General features: G+C 39.3%; 1 protein-coding gene across 1 annotated transcript; it reads left to right on the top strand.

Moving 5' to 3' along the window:
- Positions 1-21990: 21990 nt before the first annotated feature.
- Positions 21991-23278, top strand: cox7c (cytochrome c oxidase subunit 7C). The gene is made up of 3 exons (XM_077600982.1): positions 21991-22156; positions 22957-23086; positions 23179-23278. The coding sequence occupies exons 1-2, from the start codon at positions 22082-22084 to the stop codon at positions 23071-23073; spliced, it is 192 nt and encodes a 63-aa protein (XP_077457108.1). The 5' UTR covers positions 21991-22081; the 3' UTR covers positions 23074-23086; positions 23179-23278.
- Positions 23279-23782: the final 504 nt, after the last annotated feature.

The following is a 23782-nucleotide window of genomic DNA, read 5'->3' on the forward strand; positions in this document are numbered from 1 at the left end:
ACAGGACCAGCACTGCTTAACAGTATTTTGTTGGTTAAGCATCTTTACATGTCTGCCTTGTTGCTTTTGGACACTCCTAAGGTTTATGTTTGTGTTTAATTTAGGAAAATGACTGACTAACCTGGGCGGCCCAGTGGATTGAGTGATCAGCACGTCAGCCTCACAGCGCTGGGGTCCTTGGTTCAAATCCAGGTAGGTCCACCTGTGTGGAGTTTGCATGTTCTCTCTGGGCCTGTGTGGATTTTCTTCGGGTACTCCGTTTTCTTCCCACATTCCAAAAACATGCATGGTAGACTGACTGGACACTCTAAATTACCCTTAAGTATGAGTGTGAGTGTGAATGGTTGTCTGTCTCCTCGTGCCTTGCAATCGGCTGGCCACCGATTCAGTGTCCCCTGCCTCTGGCCCGAAGTCAGCTGGGATAAGCTCCAGCACCCCCCGCGAGCCTAGCAAGGATAAAGCGGTTCAGACTGACTAACCTAACATGACAATCATATCAATCTAAGTTTGTCATAAAACAATGACAATGATTTCAAACTGCTACCAGTACTATCCTAATTTCAGTATGTAATGCAATTTATTCATTGAAAAATTCATTGAATGGGCATTCCTTTGGAGAAAAGTGGAAGGGCATAACTTTTTGTATTTAGTGCAAGGCACAGTTCAGACCTCGCAATGTTTTAGGAGAAACACAAAATTGATGTGTGTTTCTTTTAGGGGAAAGTAATTCTTGCAGTATTGATTGGTCCGCGGGTTGGCGGATTCCTGACTCCAATTACATCCTGTTGAAATTATTAGCCTTGGGATTCACATGCTAAACCACCTTGTGCTGTTAAAGGATACTATTGAAGAGGCCAAAAGAGGTACAGCGACAAGAATAAAAATATTGAATCACACAATAAACCTTTGCCTTTGAGTTGCCTGATGAGAGAATCATGCTGCGTTATCATACCAATTTTATGTTTGGACCAGAAAAGACAGAGACTAACAAAGTTATAGTAACATTAGCAAAGATCATGTGAATATGTGGTGTCTACAACTTATGTACATTACACAAAGAAGTGATTTCTTAATTTGTTCACTGGTGAAGGGTTGGTCATCTGTTTTAAACTATAATTCAAAACAATAACAACTTTTACAGGCTACCAATGGACTTTAAAAATAGGAAAATCTCAGTGTAACCATTGAGAAACATGTTCGAGGTACTTCCAAAAAACATGTTCATGTCTATTCAAATATTAGGGCCAGTTAATGAATAATTTATTTGCAAATCATACATAATACGCCTTTAATTGAAAGTGTGAAATTGTTCAGATGTATATATCCATTGGAGTATTATCAGAGTGGAATTTCAAAGTATTTTTAATTTTTCTAGCAGTTGAACAAAGATGGCAAAAAAATGCACAAAAAGAAACAAAATATTGAGCTGAAGTAAGCAGTAAATATCAACATTCATGCTAATTTTGTAAAGCATGTTTCCTCCATCAACACAATCGTGAATGTTTCTGATTGTTTCTCTGATTCTGCAGTGGAATGGTACAGTATTTTATCATTTTAAGACATTTAATCTATTCTATTGTCTGCACATCTTGGGTTAAACTGTGAATTTCCATCTTTAGTATAATATATAAAACAGTGGTGAATTAAATAACTAAGTAACTTAACAATAAATCGATGCCTAAGTATATTAATAAAGGAACAAATATCAACGTATACCCATTTTTTTTAGATGTCATGTCTGAGTGGGGAGTTGAGTTAAGGAGATGGAGCTGATATGAGGTGGTATCGTGGTGAGTACGACGAGTAATAATTAAAAAATCTGACAGAAAGAGTTCATGACATAACTCTGAGATTTATAACGCACTTGTTCGCTACTTGCACCCATGTTTTCAGCACTTATTTTCAAACAGATATCATGTATTTAATTAGAAAATCTTCAAAATCGGCCTCCGGCATCTTTAAGTTATTGGTTGCCAGGACTCATCGTACTAACAATGGTTCATGTTAAAATGGTGATTACAGGAACAGTCACCCAAGGGTTGCGTTGAGCATCTCTGAATCATTAATGTTAAGACCAAAAGAGGGTTCCATTAAGTCAAAAGGAAGCCTGAACTTCACATGAACCAGACAGGTTTGGTTTTACAAAGGCTTTGACAGACGACAGGTGACAAGGGAGAGCTGTTTCCTCGGGCATATTGCAAATGAGTGCATCAGACTGTGAATTGATGCAGTGTGTCATATTTGAATATAGTTGGCTCATACAACGATGGGGGAAAATGCAAGCCGATTGTGATTGGTCTCGCTGGACCATAAGGAGAAAGTCTACTTGACACTTGTCTTCTTTTAAGCTCACCTCGGTGTGTTAAAGACAAATGACGAGGCTTTACATGTACTTTACTTTTCACAGGAAAGGTGTCCAAATCAAAAGAGAAAATGAACAAAGTGTTCGACATCTGCGTGGCTCTTCATGTCGTGGCTGCTTATTAACATGCCTGTCCAATTTACCTAAATAAGAAAAGACACAGTATATGATTCCTGTTATTAGTTTATGATGTCATAATGTTAAAACAGTCTATTTATTACTTTACTCCCTGAAGTCGAAACACATTCCTGTTTGTGCAAATAAGCATTTAAATAAAATGATCCTATCATTCAGCAATAAAAATTGTGTTTTTCCTCCCACAACATCAGCAATAAATCTAATTCCGCCAACCGTGCAGTTTATTGCCAGCAGTAAATGTTTTTTTTTTTTTCCGTACCTTGATAGTGGCCTGCAGTGAATATTGGCTCAGGCGCATTTATTAAATGAGTGGGAAAGGTTGGTACATTACAAAATTCTGTTATATTGTCACAGTATCAACATAAACATGCCACCTAATTATTTTATAATATTTTACTAATATAATTGATAGCACAGAGCATGCAGTGTTAAAAAAATCATTATTTCAGATCAGGACAGATTTTTGTTAAAGAAACACATTATAGTAATGATAGTATCCTTCATTCATTCATTTTGTGATCTGCTTCTCCTCACAATGGTTCCAGGGGGTGCTGGAGCCCATACTACAGGGAGTAGGCAGAGGACACCCTGAATCGGTTGCCAGACAATCAATGTTGACAATGTTCCTCCGCAATTCATCGATTAAAATAATTGTTGACAGTTCATTTGATAAGTGATTAGTTGTTGACTGGTAAATTAAAATGATGATGGCAGCCACGGTTGGCAAGCCAAAACATTGGCACATATCTAAAAGAGATTCACAGCTCCACTGTGAATTTAATGTAAAAAGTTTTCAATATATTCCTAACAGTAAAAGTTGGCCAAGAAAAAAAAAGTTTTCCAACTAAAATTACCATCTAAGAAGATGATTCAATGAGCGTGTCATCCTTCATCATTTATAGGGACATGTATTTTCTTTTGTTGAGTTCAGACCGATTATTATTCCAATTGCACTTTGAACCAAATTTGTTACTGGAAATGATTTAATCTATTGTCTCAGACCTGAAAGAATTTAATCTCTCACAGAAAGTCACTCATTAAAGATTTAGACATTAAAATGCTCCACACTAAAACGCGCCTCGATTAAGACAGTAGAAGAAATTAGCATTGTTATTTTCTGCTTTCAAAATCAGCCTAGTTCCACATGATTGGATTGCAGCTTTAAGGTAGAGCGTGTCATCTAACTGCCAAATATAAATTAGGATTGTAAAGAAAAACGGTTCCATTTTCTAATCAGAATTTTTCACAGTGGCTGAAAAAGGGCCGACATTTCTCCGGGGAATGATTTTTCACTTTAAATTACTCACTGTGTCCATTCATCTCCTAGCCAATAAAGTCCTAAGTCCTGCACACACCTTGTCATCTTGGAGATTTGGTGTCAGTCCAGATGAATTATATTTGATCCCCATTCTACTAGGCTCCTAATGGCCACAGCAGGCTAAAGCCTTTTGCTAAAGGAACCCCAAAGTGTTGAAAAAAATTCATTTTCCTCCGTAGAATATGGATTTTTCCTTATAATAATTAAAGAAGAGGAGATATAAATCCAAGCCACCTATTTTTGGTACTTTCCTCTAGATTTTATGGCCTCCACAGTTCACATTTTGCATCATTTTTGATTGATTTTGGTTAATTTCTAGGTCATTTCCTATTTTGGGTTACTTCCTGTTGATTCAGAGGCATTTGTAGGGCAGTTTCTGTTGATTGTGGGTCAGTTTCTTTTGATTTGGTGTTATATCTGGGTCACTTTCTATTTATTTTGGGGCATTTGGGACTTCTAGAGGCTAGTAAATCAGTGCAGAATAGAAAAGAAAAAGGAAAGGAAAGGCCACTACTAATAGTTATTCTGTTTGTGATCATTTTCCTCCAATCCAGCTATCTTTTTATCACGACAAACCCCAAAGTAGCCATAATCTTATGTTCAACTGTTCAATAAATGTCAAAGTCAACCGATTTTGTACAATGAACATTTTTCGCGGTGCAACTGATTCGTTTTATTTGTTTCTCTCAAGTTCTCTTGCGCATTCCCGGGAGATATCAGTATTAAATTGCTTTTTAGTTCAGAAGCTTCTCTGATGCATTCCAACGTGTAATGGACTTTGCCTTGGTGAAGGCGTCACACGCTTTAATGATTGTGCCTATTGGGTACAGCACAAGCTTTTTCACTGTGATGAATAATTCATTAGTGCATTAAGTTTATTGTCCTAATTGTTCCAATGTTTTGATGGTAAACTGCTCGGGAGGAAACAAGGCTGATTCAGTCGCACTCTGTATAATTTGAAAATGGGAATGGTAATATGATCATTTTATTTTTTGATATATGAAGATGCAAACCTACATTGGCTGCAAGGCAAACAACATTTCAGAAGGGTAACGCCTCCTAGTTTTAATTAAAAACCACAGACAACCTAATTGTGGTGGAGTTGTGCTCTGCTGGTCCGTGATTGCTTTAGACACGAAAAATTAAATTGCAAGAATTGCTGGCACAGATATTGTATTCCATGGTGTCAACCGCACGTCTGGACGTTAAACAATTTATCTCTGAAACTTTATTTTGGGGTAATGAAGTCCCTTTAGATTTGTTCATTTGTTTGCAGATAGGTGGAAACCTCAGGGATGAAATGTCACTTAACTTGTTCTCTATGCACATGAAAGTCAAGTGAAGCAATTAAATATAGTTTGCCCTATTTGCATCTTACAAAGTTAGTCACTTTGAGAAACTACTTTGGCATGATATACTTGTTCCATACAGATACGTATGGGTTATAATTTGGGACAAGCTCTATGGACGATAGCTTGCATATTTATGAATATGGCAGCCCTTGGCATACTTTTAGCTGATTTTGCAAATGCACATGGAGCCTCATTTAGTCATAATCCATCATTATGCCATGAGGTAGTACTTGTCCTAGCATCGCACTTTGTCGTCTGTCAATTAAATTAGTCCCTAATGCACATTTAGAAAGTAAAGTGTAGTTATGACATTGTTTAAAATTAGTTTGGAAAATACTATAAAGTAGCATGTGAATGTATTCACTGTTCAAATCAGTTGGACGTCTGTTGCCATCAATGGTTGGCAAGAGTTAAATAGTATATTTAGACACTTTAGACATGCATCCCAAACAAGAATTGTACTTACTATACTGCATGGTAAGCCGCTTGATGGTCTAGACCAGGGGTGTCAAACTGGTCCTCAAAGGGCCGCAGTGGGTGCAGGTTTTCATTCCAACTCAACAAGAGGATACCTTTTGCAAGTTTAATCAGTTAATTAAAGTCAGGTGCTACTTATTTTAGAAGACACCTGATTGGTTAAAACGTCGGCACTGGATCGGTTGGAACAAAGACCAGGACCCACTGCGGCCCTCGGCGGAGTAGAGTAGACTGTAGACGTTCACTCGCCTGACTTCGGTGCGGGCAGGCGCAGGCTCAATTCCCGCTGGTGGCGGTATCATTGTGGATGTGGATGATCGTTTGTCTCTGTGTGCCTTACGGCTGACTGGCGACCAGTCTAGGGTGTAGTCTGCCTTTTCGCCCGAAGACAGCTGGGTTAGACTCCAGCAACCCCCACACCCCTTCCGGGGATGGGTGGTATGGAAGATGAATGAATGAATATACAAGTGACACCACTGTATACTGCTCTATTCTATTCTCCAATACCGAATAAGTTCAATATATTTAGCATTTGCAAAGATGCAAATAGGTGCATTCATTGCTCTCCAATCGGAAATTTGCACCAAACACCTCAGTTAGTATTGCCACACACAGTAGTTCGGTGACACCTGACATGCCTGCTTATCTCTCCTCCGGGTCAGCGCAAAAGTTAAGCTACAAAACTTTATTCAAGGCCATTACAAAGTGGCTAAAATCCGTGTGAGTCAGCTCTTTTACTCCACCTAAAAATGCTGCCTGAAAACGTTGGCTTTAGCCCCAAATGAATTCCATTTGAATGAATTTGTATGAATACAAGACAAAGTACCCGCATATAAGATTTAGAGTGCCACTCACTCTATGATAACAAGATAAAGTCTCTTAGCTGCATTCTCCTCTGAATACGTATTAGGAGCCCCGCTCTCCAACATTATACATGCAAAGTGCTTACAGTATTTGAACGTTATCTTTTCGACATAGTCAAAAGTCAGGTTGCAAACACATCCCCATAAGTAAGTCAGGGGGCTGCTCCAATGCACATGGCAAACTTTGTGTGTTGGGAGAACTGAATTGTCAGGGTGAGGATTAATAAAGAATGACTTTCTTTAATGTTTCGCCTGAGCAAGCTCATAAAAGCTGACATGTGGCAAAGTCAGAGATGCAATACAAATAACACGAGAACCAATAAATGTCACTGCGTTCTTGTGTTTGCAAGGCATGCAGAAAATGGGAGTGTTGGCTGCTAGGTGATACAGAAAATGTAATTTTTACAGAGAGTTTGCAATTGGCTGGATCCTCTCAGAGGGAGGTGCGTTGTCATGTGTGCTCTATCCTTTATCTGATCGTGTTGCTTGAATGACCTTTTGAAAATGTGTTCCTTCAACCATCCTCACATCGCCCATTCCTTGTGGCTTTTCTTCACCATGTACCTATTCACACATTCAGAGTCATTTAATGTCCGATTTTCCAGGCAGTTCAATCTGGAAGTTTTTAGCCCCTCAACAATCATTTGCCTTTGCTTGAATGAATGTTTAATAAAGAAACTGCTTCCTTGTTAGACTGCAATTTTCATGTTAGTAAAATGGCAGCATGTTTGCAAATGCATTGTCGTCAATGCACTGTTGCTGAACAACAGTGGCTGAAAAAGTCGTTTACTTTTACATGGACTGTTTCTGTGTAGGGTGGAATGCATTGTTTTGCAATGACCTGCGCTAAAGACATATTTTATACTGTAGTAGCATACAGTAGAATGAAACGGTGTGGACAAAAAATCAAATCAAATCAAAATCAAAAGCCTTTATTGTCATCATACACAGCTGCGTATAACAAAACTGGTGAAAACTGGTGAACAAATAGCCGCTGCACCCGTGCACGCCGCCATCTTCAATACCTCATAATTTTCAAGATTTTCCTTTATAAGTACCTCATCTCATTTTCTGAACCGCTTTATCCTCATTAGGGTCGTGGGGGGTGCTGGAGCCAATCCCAGCTGTCTCTGGGCCAGAGGCGGGGGACACCCTGAATCAGTGGCCAGCCGATCGCAGGGCACAAGGAGACGGACAACCATGCACACCCACACCAATACCTAGGGGCAATTTAGAGTGTTCAATCAGCCTACCATGCATGTTTTGGAATGTGGGAGGAAACCGGAGTATCCGGAGGAAACCCAGGCAGGTAGAACATGCAAACTCTACACAGGTGGACCGACCTGGACTTGAACCCAGGACCCCAGAGCTTTGAGGCCAACGCGCTAACCACTCGTGCACCGGGCCTCCTTCAGTAACTGGAGAAGTGAAAGATGTTAACTCTTTCATTTATCTCTGATGGAGAGTTTGCTTGCTTTTTATTGTAGTTACTTACTCACTTATCCTGGTCAGGGTTGTGGGGCGCTGGAGCCTATCCCGGCTAAGTTCTGGCCAAAGTTGGACTACACCCTACACTTGTCGTCAGTCAGTCATAGGGCACACACACGCTGACGGACAACCATTGGCAGTCACAATCACACCACCACTGAGAGGAAATCGATCCCACGCTGCAGGCACCATCAGGCAAATGAAGTACCATACTATCAGGTAACTAAGTATCCACTGCTGCTCTTTTTTTCTTAAAACATTAACTTCACATTCAAACGAAATGTGGAACTGCTCTCTAGTTTCATAGTTTCATTCATTGTTGCAGATTCATTAAAAATGAGCTGGAAAAAAGCAAAAAGATTGTAAAACAAAAAATGGTCCAACTAATTATCTCAGGTGATATAAGAAAGATAAAAAAATATATTTTTAGTGGCCAGTTTGTTTTCTTCTATGTTTAGTCACTTACAGCTACATAAGAGAAAAAATGTGGTATACAGTATTTGTTCAAGTATCTTAATGTATACCTCATGAAGACTTAATCAATGTTAATGGGCAAATCAATTTCATACACACTTGGTTCTCTTCCAAAACAGAATGAGCTGTACAGTGAAAACAATTTACACAAAGAGTAATTAAGCCATTGGTTTTTCCACTTACTTCTGCTAAAATGCTCACATTAAGGGAACATAAAGCAAAACATTCAGGACTCAGGAAAATAGCTGTAACACCCACACAAGTGTAAATGCACACATTGATCGTGTCTGAGCCTTAAACTAAAGTCCTGTGGAGGCACACAAGACAGGGAGAGCCCATGGGCTGGAAGAGCCAAAGGCGAAAGAGAAACTTAAATCAATTCAATTTGATTAGGTGCCTCAGTATACACTACATCATTATAATTCCATTAACACAGGCATGGATTTTCCATTGAATGTAACTGCAGGCAAATGCTTGGGCATAATTGTATGAAATGAAATAGAACTGTGGTTTAGAATACGAGCGTGAATTTTTCCACTTCTTCGCCCTTTTCTGATAAGTACTTGGCTCATCCTTATCCTGCATGCTTGATCTTTTCCCTTTTTGCAAAGCTACATCCTGATACGCCAGTGGAATGCTTAATTTTTTCTCTGGCAACCCATCATATCAGTTTCAGCTCAGTGGGCCTGGGTTAGCAGGGCAAAACTGACGTGGTATTGCATAATAATGTTGTGATAAATAAAACGAATGCGTGCCATTAATTACAGTGCAGGGAGGTTAAGCACTCCAACGACGCTTGTTATTATTCACCGACTTTGATATTGTGTTTTTATATCAGTCAAATAACAGCAGAAATGCCTTAGGTCAAACGGGGAGATGGTTGAAAAGGCTCTTTGACATCACAAAGGCTCGGGAAAGAGGCTGATTCTGAGTGGCGGCAGTGTGAGAAAGCCATTCCTGAATGTAATGCTTGGGATTTCAGGCAGTCATACTTAATGATGATTCTTTTGTCTTTTAAATCAGTTTTTCTTCATAAGTTGGTAAAGCACTGAACAAGTATACAGTCACTTTCGTTTTTAATTGCACAATGACCACCAATGACCAGTCAATCACACTCATTAAATTAGCCTACTGTGCATGTTTTTGGTATGTGGGAGGAACCGGAGTACCAGGTAGCACAGGTAGAACATGCAAACTCCACCCAGAAACTCCACAGCGTGGACTTGAACCACTGATCCCAGAACAGTGAGAGCGATGTGGTAACCACTCTGTCGCCTTGCCACCATTAGTTAAAAAAAATTGCTGCAGTGTAAGTTTGTGATTCAATCACAGCGGGTTGCTTTGCCTCTCCGCACCCGAGCCACGCCGCCTTGAGGGGTCACATGCTTCACCCTTGCCAATTACCACCACTGGGTAGCAGTGACCTAGTTTGAGTCCAAAATCCGAGTTTGGCAATATGATATTTTACCATGTGTATGTTGTTCATCTGCTTAGAAGCAGCGCTGAACTTTACTGCCTTTGATTTCTCTATGAATAGTTAACCTACTTTTCTTCTGTTAAGACGATTGATCAGAGGCAACCACTCCTTGAGCAACGTTGGCACACTATGCTGCAACTTTAATGCAGCATACTCATAAAATATTTGTGCCTCTCTCCTCTAAGCAACACAGCGCTGACTGATCGCCCACTTGCACTCTCTCGGAGAGTTGCCCTGTGCCGAACGGACATTGCATACATTCCCAGACTCTCAAAGTCACAGAAGAAGGTCATAGTCTATTTTACTGTGAAAGTCTAGACTACTGAATCAACTTTTGAAATGATGGATGTTCTATATATTATCAGGTAAACTTTAAGTTCCATTAGATATTGTCAGTCTTTCAGGGTTATGCAAGGAATATGTTGTGATTTACTGAAACGGTGGACAGAAAATGTCCATGAATCATTTGAATGTTATTAAATTCCTTTAAAATAATGAAATTCAGGGCGGCCCAGCAGCCGAGTGGTTAGCGTGCCGGTCTCACAGCTCTGGGGTCTAGCGTTCAAATCCAGGTCATGTCCACCTGTGTGGCGTTTGCATGTTCTCCCCGGGCCTGCATGGGTTTCCTCCAGGTACTCCGGTTTCCTCCCACATTCCAAAAAATGCATGGTAGCCTGATTGGACACTCTAAATTGCCCCTAGGTATGGGTGTGAGTGTGCATGGTTGTCCGTCCCCCTGTGCCTTGCAATTGGCTGGCCACCAATTCAGGGTGTCCCCCGCCTCTGGCCCAAAGTCAGCTGGGATAGGCTCCAACACCCCCAGCGAGCCTAATGAGGACAAAGTGGTTCAGAAAATTAGATGAGATGAGATGGTTGGTTTACTCTTTACATTTTCGCCATTGTGAGAGCACATTTATGTAGAATAAAAAAAATTAACTTTTCAAAAAATTTAAAATATTGTTGCTTCGCACCATACTGTATACTTATTTTATGACTTAATTTTTTTTGTTAGAATATACTAGGAAATAATGATTTTCAATGATTTGAATATTTTGATAATGAACATTAAGATCGGTTGCAAAGGTCACCAACTCTGGTCCTTGAGGACACCTATCGAGTCTGTTTTCCATGTCTCTGTCCTCAAACTCCCTTGAATCAAATGATCAATTTATCACCAATCTCCCAAAAAGCCTATTAAAGATCCTATACATTTCTACAGTCGCACCGGACTATAATTTTTGGAGTGGAGATCTTATGTTTAGCAACTAATGTGTTCATATAAGCATTACTTGACGTTAAACCCACCTTCAAACCCATCAGTTTGAACTGTGCTGCAGTATTAATTTTAAGACAACATTTGGGGGGAATTAGCAAACTATGTCACAGCCTTTCTTCAACAACAGTCATTTCAGGAACTTTTTTCAGAGGCTTTTCTCACAGTTTTGGACAATAGCCTGCTCACAACTGTCTGTTAGCTTACTCGGGCTGTAGAAGCAATCTCTGCATTAGTTTTGGGCTTCAGTTACATATTTCCAATGACCAAGGAGTCATCCAGCTTGCCTCCAAAACTATTTATATTTATAAATAAATAAAAATACTGTATATTGCTTGACCTACAGAATTATTTTGCCTTTTATCTTCTTTCATTTCCAGTCTCTTATTATGTTACACAGCAATAAATTACACATGAAAAAAAACAAAAGGAACTTGTGCAGGTTCAACAACTGACACTCACTCAATGTATAAAATGGAAAAATCTCACGTTTCTGCATCTGGTAAATTGAAATTTGGATTAATACACTTGTGAAAATAAATAGTAGATCAAACGTATTTGTCAAATATTTCTATCCTAGATTAGTTTTTCATCTATATCAACAATCCTTCCTCCCCTGACCTTGTCTCAAGTTCCCCAGTGGGTAGTCAGATAAACCTTCAAATCCACTTGTGTAAATAATCATGTTTTTCACATCCTACAACCATTGCAGTCAAGGATGAGCACAACTTTACTCCAATCGCTGCTTTCTCTGTAAGTCATAAGAAATTTCCTAATTCCCCAATTTTCCCAATGAAAGCAAATGTGCCAGTTATATTGCGCAAGGGGAAATCAAGGAAAGATTTATGGGCATAATAATGAATCAAGTGTCTGCTTTAATTACAACAATCCTTGGCTCTTTGAAGTACGCTGTAAACCACTTGCCTTATGTCTTAGCCCTTAACACAGAATAGATTAATGTGCATCAAAAATGGAATTTGCATGTTATTGAGATTTGGTTAACAAACTGTAGCAAAAGAGGCTTAATGGCTAACTCTGCCTTCATAAATACTTCACGTGGATTCCCCTCAACATTTAAGATGACATTTCATTGTCTGTTCATGAAATGACGGTCGAAAAAAGCTGGCAGTGTTCAGTGTTGCTGAAATCCAATCCACTGGAAGCCACTTGTGATTCATGTGCACCGCTGATGTCATCCAAGCATCCTTAGAGTGGCAAAATGAGGAGCCAACACAGATGCTTTTTACTCACATGGCCTTTCCTGCACCTGTCCCTGCCGTATGTTAAGAAGTCTGATCACTCCAAAGCAGGCGGAACAATGTGAGTAGGTCAAAATGACCTGCCAAAAAAGGTGTGTGACAGTTCCACCTGTGTCTCAGTAGGCATTAGCTTCAGCCTACTCTCAGAGTGATAATGAGTTTCTTTCCCTGCTGGTTCAAAAAAAATATCTGTCATTTGTTTGGAATTTGAAGGTCTCCAAAGAACAAAACCTCCCAAATAGTCACCTCTTCTCATTGTGGGATGATTTCATAATACTAGGTTATTATCTTAGTATTACAGGGTTTTTTTTTTACAGAAAAATAAAACTTTTGTGCTTAATCATTACCAGTTGGGTGATGGAGGACAAACAGTGAGAAGGTTGTAGCATTAAAACCCACCTGATATGATGGATACTTTAGTTCAATTTAGAACTATGAAACCTCTTAAAGGTTTAACTGGGATACAAACTGTAGTTCTTAAAGAAACATGTCAGGATTTTGTTTCATATTATTATACATTTGCTTGCAACGAAGAATACATGAAAATACATACTAAAAACCTTGGTTAGACTAAATAAAGAGAAGCCAAAACGAACTGCTGGCAGCTGCACCTGCGTCATCTGCCTTCACCACGGACACTGCCAGAAGTTTAGTTTTGCTATTAAATTTACTCCTTGAAGACAAAACAAAGAGAAGCCAGAACGCCCTGCCGTGCTGGGAATCTGGTCTGGGAACTGCACCTGCGTCCACCACAAACACTCCACAAGGCTTCCTGATGCTTCAGTCCTCGTCTGTTTTGACTTTTGACTATTGGCATCTCACTTGTGTTCTCACCCCTCCCCTTAGAGTTGAGATGTCCAGGCAATCGTGTGTAAGGTCAAAATGCAGTTGGGAACCGGTCTCAGCGGTCATTTTCCTTGCAAGTGAAAATTTCAGAAGAAATGTCCTTTCCTCTTTATTTATGCGTGAATTTGGGAATGTCTAACGGCAAACCTTACACAAAACAACAGACAAGTTTACTGAGACCATTTCATCCTAGCTTTTTCTTTGGGATTGAGGGGGTGTTTATAACATACAGTAAAACAAGGTCAGAACCCAGGATACTGCATGAGGAGAGCACGTAAAGTGAGATGAGAGGAGGCAGAATGTGTTTGATGGATGCTTGGCAGCTTGACAGCAAAGCATGCTCGCAAAGTGTTGGCCTTCTACTAGTGAACGCCGCTCTTTTTGTGGGCTTGGGGGGAAGGCGCAGCTTGGCAGATGGCATCAATGGTGAGTGTTTATTTGAAATTTGGAGTCAACGGATGCTATCCTTTACTGTCTCTTATTTTCTAAATAGATGCGACTACGCTGGTTTTACCCAACTAGGGTTGTCTCACTAGGGTTGTCTCACTAGGGTCGCAGGGGTGATGGAGCCCATCCCAGCTGACTTCAAGAGGTGGGAGACACCCGGAATCGGTGGCCAGCCGATCGCAGGGCACAAGGAGACGGACAACCATTTACACTCACACTCATACCTAGGGGCAATTTAGAGTGTCCAATCAGCCTACTATGCATACTTTTTGGAATGTGGGAGGAAACCTGAGTCCCCAGAAAAACCCACACAAAACATGCAAACTTCCCACAGGTGGACCGACCTGGATTTGAACCCAGGACCCCATTGCTGTGCGGCCGACACGCTAACCACTCAAGCGACAGGGCACATCGCTTGTCAAATGATTAAAGATAGGGTTTGCTTTGTTTTATTTGTTAACCCCGGTGGCTACGCCTCGCACACTTAACATGACGTTTTGTAGAATTGCGTTTTACCATTATCTGTAGAAAGTTACAGCAGTTTTTTACCAAGCAACTTCAGGCTCCCCTCTCTGCAGAGAAAACCTTCACACTCTGAAATCTACCGTTGCTCGAATCAAGGACTGCAATGAAAAAATATTAAAAGTCTCTCTCTCATTTTTGTTTATAATTCAACGTGTGTGGTTAACATGCTTGTAAGCAGATTTTTGTTGACACGTGCCTTGCGTTCTAGCGGTTACGTATTTGTTAATGTCACTTCCGACAGCCAAACGGAAGGAGACATTCTTAGCACAAGAGGGTGACGGTGGAGAATATGACAGCTTGACAGCTCTCATTAGTGTATTAGATGCAAACGGTAGCACAGATGCTCCCGGTCATTTCTTAGTCAGCCCGGAGCTTTGCATAACAGCCTACTGACAGGTGGCTTTGTGGCCTTGTCTTATGGTTGACAGGGTGGTAAAAAAAGAAGCTCATTTTCAATGGACTATTGGGATTAACCAAGACAAGTGACTTTTTCCACACGTTAACCCTCATGCTCAATAAATAAAAGACACAAGAAAAGGATTTCACATATTAAGGTTGAATTTTAATTAACTACTTAACTACTACACCATTGTAACCTATAAGGTTGCATGGGATTCATGTCAAACATTTGTTATGTCTTGGATGTGACATATATTAGTGATAAACTGTAAGTGTAATTTCTTCCATAACCACACTAATAACTTAAATACTCATATTCGAAATCACTGTGTCACATCCGTAAAGCATTTCAGCCAGGGAGGTCGGAGAATGTTTCTTTATTGAGTATGAGCATTATTCATGTATTCATTTTCCTTGGTTGTCATGCAAATTAGAGGGTTTAACCAGCCTATCATGCATGTTTTTGGGATGTGGAAGGAAGCCGAAGTACCTTGACAAAAGCTACGCTGGCCTCGGGAGAACAGGCAAACACCACACAGGAAGGGCAAGGATTGAACCCAAGATCTCAGAACTTTTAAGCGGACAGGCTAACCATATATAAATATAACATCTAGTCACCTGATCTTGCCTGACTTCAGTGCGGACAGGCACGGGCTCGATTCCCGCTGGTGGCTATATGGTTGTGAGTGCGAATGGTCATCTGTCTCTTTGTGTGCCCTACAGCGGACTGACAACCAGTCTAGGGTGTAGTCTGCCATTCGCCCGAAGTCAGCTGGGATAGGCTCCAGCAACCCCCGCAACCCTTACAGATCCCTGTACAGATACACGGTTCGGAAGATGAATAAATGAATATAGAAAATCTAAAATACCTGTACCGTTAGGCAAAAATGTAAGTGACACCATGGTGAAGGCATATATTAAGCTGTACAGAAGGTGTTCTGAGCTAGTGTTACTCTACAGAGACAGAATTTTAACTTTAAAGTAACTTTTCTCTTTAACATTTCTCACAGAAAAGAGACCAAAAGTTCACTTCTTACATTCCCAGCAGAAGTTGAAAAAAATGAAAAAGCAAAGCTAGAGGCACTGGTGTTTTGTAAGTCAGAACAAAAGAATTACATTATTTTTCCATCACACCTTTTAGAAGTTTTTTTGTAAGCCTCAAGGGTGAGACAGAATGACTCTAAAATGTAATAGAGTCACTGGGAAGAATGTCAAGAAGCTCGAGAGAAAGGGACAGTCTAAGCGAGAGAGAGAGAGAAAGAGAAAAGACAAGGCCAAAAATCTGAGTGACCCTTGCATGGAACTTTATTTGTTATTTGCTCAGCTTGACATTTCTGTCACTGAATCTTCTTATAGATCACTTGCTCTGTGTGAAGCTTAAATGTTCTCAGCTTCACCAGCTTGAGTCAGCATGATAGAATTCTTCTCAAGCTACCAGTTCTTTTTTGACCAAAGAGGTTGTTTACTCACCCCAATTTTTATTACTTCAAGAAAACAAGTCTACACTACAAGCGAAGCAGACAACAGTCATTGAACTTGGCAGTTGTGATCCAGACCAGAATACCAGATGTTTGATGACAGTTGTTATGAATGATCTGTTATAAAAATTAACTTGAGTTTGAGCAATATTTGAATTTGCTCACCATGAACTCACCATGCTCAAAGTGATTGCTTCTATTTGATCATTGGTTTGTGTAGCCTGGTCACAGTAATGTGTGTCCACAGTATATGGCACTTGTGTTTGCTTTATAACCAATTATTCCTGTGTTCTGACAGTCGCAGCAAAGCGAAACAATTTAGTAAAACTTTTCCCGACCTGTATCCAAACATCCTGCTCTTATAGTTCAGTCAGAGGGAAGAGTTACATCTTGAGATCTCTGCCCTAACAGTTGTTTACGTTAAATTAAATTAAATACAAATAAAATAAAATCAGACATAGGCTTGTCATCATCTAGACAAAAGCCTAATTGTCATCATACCCAGCTGCGTATGACGAAATTGTGGTTAAAACCCACTGGTATTTGTTTTTATAAACAAACAGTTCCTGAATCTGGCAGTTGTTCAGAGGGTGCGGTATAATAAAACTCTCCTTCCCGCAAGCCAGAGGGTTGACTGAATTGATCGAACTAGCAAAGGACATTCTTTTGTAACTGAAGCCCTCCCACTAATATTCAAATTAATGCCCACTTCTGTCTGCTGGAAAACGAGTTTATAAACACAAGTTAGATGAAGAGAGGTCGTCGTTTCTCTTTGTAAATAAAGGATTTTGTTTTGAGAACTGACCAAGAAGATTCACTATGTCTGTCCTGTCTATAATTTCACAAAATCCTTCAGAACAAAATTAAGAACACTATCACAGTACATAAGGTATACGTACAATGAGTGAAAACACTAACTATAATAGTCAGATTAATTAAATCAAAAGGAATCTGCCCTTGTTTGAATAGACTTTTTCTGGAAAAAAAATTAATATGGCAAATTACAGTAAATTGTAAATTCCAAATGCATTCAGAATGAAAAATCACAAAAATCAATAGCCACAACACTAATTCAAAATGATCAAAACCAACCAAAACAAGTTACACCGCTACGTTTGGTAGATATTGATTTGTGACAGTCTACGCCAGGGGTGTCAAACTCATTTTTTGTCGCGGGCCACCTAGTAGTTTCGATTACATCTGGAGGGCCGTTATGTCTTCCAACTAAGCTGCCAAAATTAATCGATTAATAAATTGACAGCTTTCTCGATCGTGCTAATCGATAGATCCTTTTTGGACATTCAAATTAGTACAAATTTTTGCAATTATTGATTTAAAATGAGGAAACACAGGAAATAATCTACAATCTTCATTTGAATTTCATCATAAAACAGAAAATTGGCACTCATCATTTACTTTCTCGGGCCACACAAAATGATCCGGTGGGCCAGATTTGGCCCACGGGCCACCACTTTGAAACCTGTGGTCTACGCCTTAGGTTTTTTCAGAAGTATAATCATCTCATAGAGATCATCGATGACACCGCTAGTTTTAGCTGAATGTTGTCATCATTGAGCTCACAGATTTGACTTGTATAAAGGTTGGTGACTGTTGCAAGCTGTGAGTCACTCGTCGGCCATTTCGTGGTGTGCCATTTGAAAAAACAACATGGTCAATGGAAGGTGTCATTGAAACAAATAGATTACTGAATTTTTGAACAATTTTCTAACAGGTATGTTTGTCAGAAATGACCGAAATGAAGTAATCTGACAGCACTCATCACCTACCAATAGACTGTGCCAGATGTCATCTAATCCATTTGAAGTGAGAGGAACTGAGAGTGAACTTCAAATGGAATGGATGTCTACTAGTGATAAACTCATTTAAATTCCCATAAGAAGATGAAAAGAACCTTGTAACACTATCATTGTCAACGGCACAAAAAGAGTTAAGAATATTATTTTTACCGTAGCAACCACAGCACTCACATTCAGAGCCAAGGAAATGAAATGGCCTTATTGCCTTACATCCTGATACTATAAATGGGGGTAGACTACAGTAATCGGTGTGTCTTTGCTGAAGATGAGTAATGTGAGGAGAGTCAAGGTAATATGTCAAGCTAAGCGGTATTGAAATAACATTGTGCGTTAGTGGACTGCACAGGGCATGAACTCCAATCTAGGTGAGGAGTTGTGCTATTTTAAGAAGCCTAACCCAGAATACAGGAGGCCACAGGGTTGGTCAACTGCAATTCCCCTGCTAATCCGCAATAAAGATTAATGCCAAATCAAAGTGCAGTGTGCATGCAGTGACTCCTCTGTTGGTTTAACTGCCGGCCGGCCGGGTGTATCGGCGTATTGTGTCTATATTTTTGTGCGCTCATTCCTTCACGTTTCCAAAAATGTTCTGGGTAAAATGTTCTGGCATACTAAGGAAAGTGAAGCCTAAAACCAGTTTGACAGTCTTCTTATTACATGTTCTTTTATTGACTTCACGAATGCGACCACTCAACAGAAAATCAATACTCATAATAATTCACTTTTTGTGCACCTAAAGATGCTGTAATTGTCTAAGTCAGGCCCCATCAATGGCAATTATGGCGGAGACCTTAAACGCATGCATAAAATGAACTGTACCTACTCTTGTCTTTATTGATTATCATTATGCACACATCATCTTCTATCTCACTCTTTTGAACAAGTTTGTTTACCTCGGCAGGTCAATATAGTATTTTTCAAACCTGCAATTTGAATATCAAATTCCAATCATAGTTAAATCTAGCATATTTAATGCATATGGCCCTTTTTTGTGGTGACTACGTGGATCAAACTGGAAATGTTAAATGTTCTAAGATAATGAACAGTGTCCACATAATCATTGCAAGGCTATCTCATTAAAGGTTGGTTTTTAATTAAATAATTGTCTCAAATTCATATGCAGGATATTATTTTATATGACTAGTTCAAAGCCGCCTGATGGTTCACTCGTCTGACTTTGGTGCATACAGGCCCATCCTCGACTCGCAAGCTCTCTCCGTGTGCCCTATGACTGACTGGCGACCAGTCTAGGGTGTAGTCTGTCTTTCACCCGAACTCAGCTCGGATAGGCCCCAGCAACCCCCGCAACCCGTACGAAGATCCGTGGTACGGAAGATGAATGAATGATTAGTTCAGTTGTTTGTTTTGTATTTGTTCACGTTGTCTCTCCGCCCACACAACCACTGACAAAGCACAGTGTGCAATATAGAAAACAAATACCCAACAAATCAATAGTAAACCCAGAATTGAATGGCTTTATATAAAGAATAAAGTAAATTCAAATAATTCAATTTCAGGTGGCAGATAGAAATGTTTTATTTATTCAAGGCATTGCAGCAAAGGGAATAAAAGTGCAGGAACATGGCAGCCGGCCAGAGCATAAAAGGTATTTTACTTTGTTTAACCTATCCCACTTATATTTTTTCACACTTTAGGGATGCATTTGAAATGAAAACTTCACTTCAAATCAGCTCTTTTCTTTTTATGCTCACATTGAAGTCATCATAATCATGAGAGGGAGTCTTCGGGATACGATGTCCTCGACCTATGACATTTTGACGTTATGGCCCATGTGCCTCATCCGCCATTTAGTCCCAAAACTAGTCTTTCTGCTTAGCCATTGCATAGAGCTTGACTGTTGTGCACAATGAGAATATTTCCCCTTTTCACAGTTTTTTTTACATTATGGCCCCAAAGAAGAAAGTTGGCCCAGCCAAAATGAAAAGCAATTACCATTGAAACAAAGCTTAAAATGAAAAAAAGATGGGCAAAAGGAGAGACACCGACGAATTTCAATTAATGTTTTTACTGATGTACGACTAAGGACCAGCTTTAATATCATAATTTTATGACTTTTTGTTGTTATATTAATCGAGGCTTCTAATATTACGCCAAAAGCAGAATGTGCAGCGGTGCACATCGCTTTCTCAGTCTCCCCTCATTCTTCTCTCTCAACCTCTCAACAGTAATGATAGGTACAACATCCTTTTTAATGCATGTTAGTTTCTTAAGTGTTTTCACATCAATTTCACCTTTAATGGCGGAATCCGATTTATGCGGAATTTCAGGTTACACCGCCAACGTATGGATAAAAGAAAAATGTAATCTGTTCATCAGCATTTCAAAAATATACAATTCAAATTGTATGAAATTCACCCAATTTCAACTCATTGGCTGTCATTTTAGGTCATGAACGTCAAAGTCTATTGCAGAACTGGCGAACAAGTTAGACACAAAGAGCCAAAATTTTAAACTGTGAGAGACAAAGTATATACAAAACATAATAAAAAGCAAAGAGTCGCATTTATTTTGGCCGGGAGCCACATGAGGCTTGAGAGCCGTGTGTTCGCCACCCCTAGTCTATTGCAAACAGTGGCATTTAAATATGACTGCATCATTGTCATCATTAAATGTTTTAAACTCCTTGGAATTTTCTATTTTATACATGATTGAGTACCATTCCATGGCCACATTAGTATTAGTTTAAAAAAAGACAGCTTTGAGATTTTGATCATTCCTATAATGGTTTTAGCCTTTTGTTTTAATTTGTTTCATATAAGAACAAAAAATATAGTTTTTGTGCCATGCAATATGCTGAAAGTAGGGTATAGTAAAGTATTCGCTGTAGCTTAGTATAATTTAAATTCAGATAGTGAATTTTTAATATGCTACAAAATGAACCTCAAATTTGGACTAAATGAATGAGTAAATGACGATATGGCTCAATACAAAGATGAGAGACAGTGAAGCTTGTCTAAATGAAAATCTCTCATTTGACAGAAATAGGCTCAAATTTGCATTTTTTGCTGATAAGCATATTATCTTATAGCTTACTTGAGTTAGTGGTGACTCCTCAGGGACGACCTGGTTCGAGGACATGTGGACTTAGGGCTGCTTCCTGAAAGGATGCTGAAGGAGCTTCTGTTCCAAATTTTTAGTAATCTGTTTTGATAGATCCCAGCCCGGTGAAAGAGTATGTTCAACTCACAGTTCTGAAGCCGAGGGTTCTACCCCAGGTGGGTCCTCCTGTGTGGAATTTGCATGTTCTCACCAGGCTTGCGTGGGTATTTTCCACAAACTCCTGTTTCCTCCCACATGTCCAAAACATGCAACGTAAGATGGTTGAACAGGTGTGAGTGTGAGCGTAAATGGTTGTCCGTTTCCTTGTGCCTTGCAATTGGTTGGCCACCAATTTAGGGTGTCACCCGCCTGGAGCCCGAAGTCAGCTGGGATAGGCTCCAGCACCCCATGCGACCCTTGTGAAGATATGGGGTTCAGTAAATTAATGAATGAGTATGTCTATATATAGGCTAAGGATTATGAATTAGTGGCACAAACTGATGAAATGGCAATGACTGTGGTCAAATACCCATATATATATATAGACTGAGAATAAAAAGATAGTGGCAAAAACACAGCATGATGCAAGCATTGGGCATTTTTGTTGAAGAAATGTTAACCATCTAAATGCTAATTTAAGTTTTTACCCACAACTCAATCCAAAAATTTCCAAACAATGGCTTGGATATTTAAAAAAAATAACCCTATATATAGTAAAGATCATATATTTTTTTCAAACTGACAGACACGCTAACCACTTTTTTCTACCAGGCCACCAGTTAAATTTAAAGAATATATTTTTATTTATTTATTTTTATAATAATTTGGTACAATAATTCTCTATAACAAATAATTGGCACTGGGTAGTCAGAAATAGTGCAGCCTGTCGGGTAGGATGAGCATTCTTATTTAAACTACTTTTCCCATAAGCCCCAATCTTTCCCAGCATCCTTTGCGTCACATCCCAGCTCTCTCAGCTCAGAAACAAGAAGGTCGCCGCTGCGTATTACTGAAATCAACAGCTCACCATGTTGGGACAAGCTGTAAGGCGATTCACGACGTCTGCTGTTCGTTCTTCACATTATGCTGAAGGACCAGGAAAGGTACAAAAATATATAGAGCAGGACTCGTTTATATGTGATCATTTTAAATTGCGGCCTTGTATTATGTCCCGAGCTTGCGAGCTAAGGTAACCTGGAGGTCATGGCGAACAGTTAGTTCTAAATAGTGTTCCTGTCATGGTTCTTAAAGCCCATTAGACTGCAAAGCAAACTCATGTAAAGAGCTGTAAAAGTTTTTAAGTCGTAACGTAGTAATTAAAATTGTTCGAAGCACTGCAACGTTTGTCTTTGACAGGCTGCATTCCTTTAGCTTCGTGGCTAATCAACCTGTACAACCCTATGTACGACGAGTAGCACGCATAAAATAATTTAGAAGCGGCTCTCTTAAATGTTCATTAATCTATCCTGGTGTATCTTCTATTAGTGGGCTTAGATGTGTATAAACATTTTAGTCATGCCCGTTTCTTTCATATTTCATGTCAATATGTGCATGTTTTTAAACAAGTGCACATGTTTTAACAAATTTGCTTACATTCCCGATGGTAGACGTCCAGTCCATTGGAAGTGGGAGTGTTATTTACAAATTGTTTGTGCATTTGCTGCAAACCTCCCAGTTCAAATGAACTGGTGAATAACTTAATTTAAATTCACAGCACACGCATAGAAAGAAACCGCTAAATGTACTATCATCGCCAATTGTAGTGTCTGAGTTGTAAACAGTTTGTTTCCCAAGCTCATGTAATAATGTTCAGCCCATAAAATGCTTCAATGTGTTCTTTGCACCCACCTAGTAAAACCGATTGAAAATAAAATAATTAAGTTGTGGCACCACATATTTTTAGAACCTTCCATTTTCCGTGGAAAACAAGTGGCGTCTGCTGGGCATGATGGTGCTGTTCTTTGGCAGTGGCTTTGCATTCCCCTTTATTGTGGTCAGACATCAGATTCTGAAGAAGTAAAATGTACTTTGAGGTAAGTTTCACGATCTTGCTATTTGTGAATTCTTGTAAACAAGTCATATTTATCATTGTACTCATTAAGTTTGTTGTTTCATCTTTTTGCAGACCAGCATCAGGAGCATATTCTCACCATCACACTTCTCCACATGCAGAACAGTGGGACTCTCTTCAATCTTTGTAAATAAAATTATCTGAAATGTCCTCATACCTGTGTTTTTCTCCATTTCTTGACAAATTTGCAATCTTATTTATTGATAGCTAAGCGTTTTCATTAATTCTATGAATTTGTTTTGGTATGAAGGAAAAATGCATACCTTTAGGATACTCCTTTCTGGAAAGTATGTTCCTTTAAATCCTTTATCACAATGACAAATTAAATACAGTTACCAGCCAAATACAAAAGGTAGTTGAAATTAAGAAAAACACCAAAAGGAAAACCTCTTACAAAAACTGGTTCAAGTTTTTTTAATGTATTTTTTAAACATGATGTTGACTGACAAGTTGTAGTCAAAGAGGTGCATGCACTTGATTATTGGGGGGAAAATAGGCTATTACATTTTTTAATTTTTCATCTCAACCTCAGCCAAAATGTTTTCTAAATTTTTGTGGGCATGTGACCATGTTTTTTTTCTCCCACATGACAAATACAGGCTAACATAGGTTATAATTGTAGATTCAACTCTATTTTAAAAGCTCAACAATTTGCTTG

The sequence above is a fragment of the Stigmatopora argus genome, chromosome 5 (assembly GCF_051989625.1).
Source record: "Stigmatopora argus isolate UIUO_Sarg chromosome 5, RoL_Sarg_1.0, whole genome shotgun sequence".
Classification (NCBI taxonomy): Eukaryota; Metazoa; Chordata; class Actinopteri; order Syngnathiformes; family Syngnathidae; genus Stigmatopora; species Stigmatopora argus.

Coding starts and splice junctions, on each gene's coding strand:
- cox7c (XM_077600982.1), top strand. CDS start 22,082: ATGTTGGGACAAGCTGTAAGGCGATTCACGACGTCTGCTGTTCGTTCT. Junction 22,157..22,956: donor ATGCTGAAGGACCAGGAAAG/GTACAAAAATAT, acceptor ACATATTTTTAG/AACCTTCCATTTTCCGTGGA.